This window comes from Lathyrus oleraceus, chromosome 4 (genome assembly GCF_024323335.1).
Source record: "Lathyrus oleraceus cultivar Zhongwan6 chromosome 4, CAAS_Psat_ZW6_1.0, whole genome shotgun sequence".
In the NCBI taxonomy this organism is placed as follows: domain Eukaryota; kingdom Viridiplantae; phylum Streptophyta; class Magnoliopsida; order Fabales; family Fabaceae; genus Lathyrus; species Lathyrus oleraceus.
In genome coordinates, this window is record NC_066582.1 from 320,237,686 (window position 1) to 320,241,286 (window position 3,601).

At 29.8% G+C, this 3,601-nt stretch overlaps 1 protein-coding gene across 1 annotated transcript; it reads left to right on the forward strand.

Annotated features, from left to right (window-relative positions):
- Nucleotides 1–308: 308 nt before the first annotated feature.
- LOC127135489 (auxin-responsive protein SAUR78) lies at nucleotides 309–934 on the forward strand. The gene has a single exon (XM_051062179.1). It carries the CDS (start codon nucleotides 387–389, stop codon nucleotides 774–776), a length of 390 nt encoding a protein of 129 aa, XP_050918136.1. The 5' UTR covers nucleotides 309–386; the 3' UTR covers nucleotides 777–934.
- The last annotated feature ends 2,667 nt before the right edge of the window (nucleotides 935–3,601 follow it).

Genomic DNA, 3,601 nt, shown 5'->3' on the forward strand with positions numbered 1-3,601 from the left:
CATATTATTAACCTATTTACAAAAATAAATTCTATTTAAAAATAATTTATTCTTTCAATTTTAAAATATTGTTTATTATATATAATTTAAAATAATTTATAATTTCAATTTTAAAATAATTAATTAGTATTTCCAACTCAATTATTTTTATCATATATTTTGAATTTTATGGCATATGGATATTATAATAATTTTTATTTTATTTTTTAGGAGTGTATTTATATATTTTTTATATATAATTTTTACTCACTTTGGAGTGTATTTTAAGGCTGTTTCTTCATAACTTTTTGTACATTCATTAATTTTTCCAAATCAATTAACCCTTTCTCTTTCTCTCATTTCCTCTTAATCTGAATCAAATTTCCCATCTATAGAAAGAAAAAGGTATGAAGAAGATCAATCTATTACTAAGAAAGTGCAAGAGTTTGTCAAAACAATTAGGAAGATCATCGTCATATAGTAGCTTAAGATCAAAATCAAATAGAGAAGATTTATGTGCAAGACATGGCATGGAACAAGATGAAAATTGTGAAACTATATTTGTTGGAAGCTCGAGGAAACGGTATGTGATAAGTTCAAAGTATATAAACCATCCTCTTCTTGATGCTTTGATCAACAAGAATAAGCAAAAGGATAATAGTGATGATGATGAAAATGTTTTGGTTGTTAATTGTGAAGTTGTTTTGTTTGATCATTTATTATGGATGCTAGAAAATGCAGATCCTAAGTTTGGTTCTGAATCTTTGGAAGAATTAGCTGAACTTTATGTGTTTTAAGAGTTGTTATAGTGATGGTTAAAGAAGTAGCCTAATGTAATTTTGTTATATTTTACACAATTTAATGGTTTTTTGTTTTTATTTCTTTATGTTATAAGTTCATTTCTCTATTGTGTATTAAATGATTATGTGATTGCATATGTAATTGTTTGTTCTAAGTAATTGGGATTTCAAGAGACAATACATGTCATCTCATGCATTAAGGTAACATGCATTTTTTTCCTTTTATGCTGGGATCCTAGTTCATGCAAACTTTGGATCCAAGCTCGTATCTCATGCACACATTTAGATTGGCATCTCAATCTCCACACACACACATTTGTTCATCTTTAAGTATAACATTAAACACTCTCATGCATTGCATTAAAGCATTTGGTTCTTAATTCTTGAAAAATTCTTGGTCAGTTATTATCCTCTGCTCTGGTTTTTGGCTCTTTTCTACACTCCTTATGATGGTTCTATTCCGTCACTGTCGTTGGCGCTTCTCCAAGTTTGGTAAAATTTATGAGGTTTTTGTTCCTAAAATTTTTTGGAATTTAGATTTGGTTTTATCAAATGTCTTGAAATTAAGAAGAAGCGGGTAGATAATTTCAATGATGTTTGGTTTGAAGCGAACGAGACACTTTTTGTTGTGTTTAAGTGTGAATTAGAAGTCGCACATTATTTTAAAAAGTGAAGGTTGAATACTTTATAAGTGAGAGAACCTATACATTTATCACCTTAAGGTTTTGAGTGAATATCTTATGTCTCTCTCAATTGCATGTTACTCTTGATCCAATGTAGATGCTCCTCGTGATGACCCAACACTTCTGACACTATTATTTATTTCGTAGTTAATGTTTATTTCAAGTGTGCTAAGGAGAACAATGTGAGTTGATGTGTATTTTTGTAGTGTAAGTTTTGGAGGTGATTTTTGGTATGTTTTAGGATATTTTAACCCTATTTTCTCTTGTGATGAAAATGTAGGAGTGAATGCCCCTTCCAGCTTCGCTCCTCCGGAGGTCTAGATTGCTTAGTTTTTTTTAATTTAATCTCTCAAATGGAATTAATTAATCTCTCTCTTCTAAGAAGAAAGTTAACTTAGTTCCACTTCCACCCTAATGGTGGGGTAATTAACACTACGATAAATAACATTTTTTATGACGAATCTTTCACCTCGAACATACAAAAAATCGAGCGTATAGGTCATGAGAGCAACATGTTTGATTTAAAAAAAATATTTTCCCTCAATTTTATAAAAAACCGGGATAAGATAGGTATAAGTGAGCGTCAGATTTTCTCCATAAAAAAATAATAAATCTATTACTTTGGTGTTTCTCAAATCTGAGGAAATTTAACTATAAGAGAACACACTTCGAATCTCTGTAATTGCATTTAAGGTTTTTTTCAATGATTTCTCGCTTGGCTCCTTCCAATCTTCAATTTTTTTCTTAGTTAATTTTTGTTTCATTTTTTCTTGTTAATTGGTAATTCTCAAAAAGTTTGTTATCAATAAAAACGAATAGACAATAATATGAAAGCAAATATTTCATTAATTAAAAACAGGACAACAAATAACTATACGACATATTCAAAATTCTGACTCCACTCAACTTCAATAGTATCACTATTAACTATCTCTAACCGAGACAAAAGTTCAAAAAGAACTCTTCCATATGGTATGAGAAAAGTCATTTCCTCCCTATAGATGATTATCATTTCCTTTAAGAAGTTAAAAATGATAAGAAGAAGATTAACTTGATGTTCTTGGTAAGGAATAGCAAAAGATGTTTGTCATTCCATGTAAGCGTTTTCAGTCGTTTCTCTCTTAAAGGGAGATGTGACACTAGAAGTTGATGCAAAACTTTTCCAATTGGTAGTAAAGTAGCAGGACTGCTGAGATTATTGTAGTTGACATAAATTAGGCGAAGGTGATCTGAGTAGACTTTGTTGAATCTATAATGTTCAACACAACAACCTTCCTCTTCACAGTTTATTGTCTTAGTAATAAGTGACTGAGTAATTGTGATAGGAGAGTCATTGACATATGACTAGATTGACTCAGCATCATGACCATGCATTTAACCAGAACTCTTTAACAAGATTAATGTAAATGGGTCCATGAAGAATGTCGAAGTAACCATTCAACTTTTGTTTGCGAATAGTTTTCCGTAGATCAAAACCTCTATCTTTCAAATCATCGAAATCAACAAACTTTTCATTGATAAGGAACAAAAGATTTTCATCTAAGATTGTTGAAGACATTTTTGAAGAAAAGAAAAGACTTTGAAACTAGGTTTGAAGACCTAAAGAGTTGGAAATGAGATGTTGAAACTAGGAATAATGTTTAAGTAAAGTGGAGAATAGGAAGTGAAACAATTAGAGAAGTTTAAACTCCTCCTTGAAAATCCAAAAGACATGTTACGTTTTTGAATATGGATGATCATTACTATTCTAGTGATATGATTCCAATGCGTACAATGATTTATTATTTTAGAAATAGAAACCACATATTACCTTGTTTTTTTAACAAAATCGAGGGGACAATCAACTTATTATCTCGGTTATTCAAACAATCCGATGGAAAAAACAATTCAAAAACTTTTTTTTATTATTATAATTTTATTTTTCTAAACTAAATGATATATCCCGTTTTTTTCCTTAATAACCGAGGGATAAGGCAATCAAATTTTACTATAAAAACATTCGTTAAACATATTTTACCCTAATCCTAACTTATATTTAGCCGCTCCAAACTCGAACGCATCATTCTTTTGGGATCCACATCACAAAATGGTGTTGATGTTTTTTTTGTTGTTGTTGTATTTAGAAGTTTGAAAAAGTTC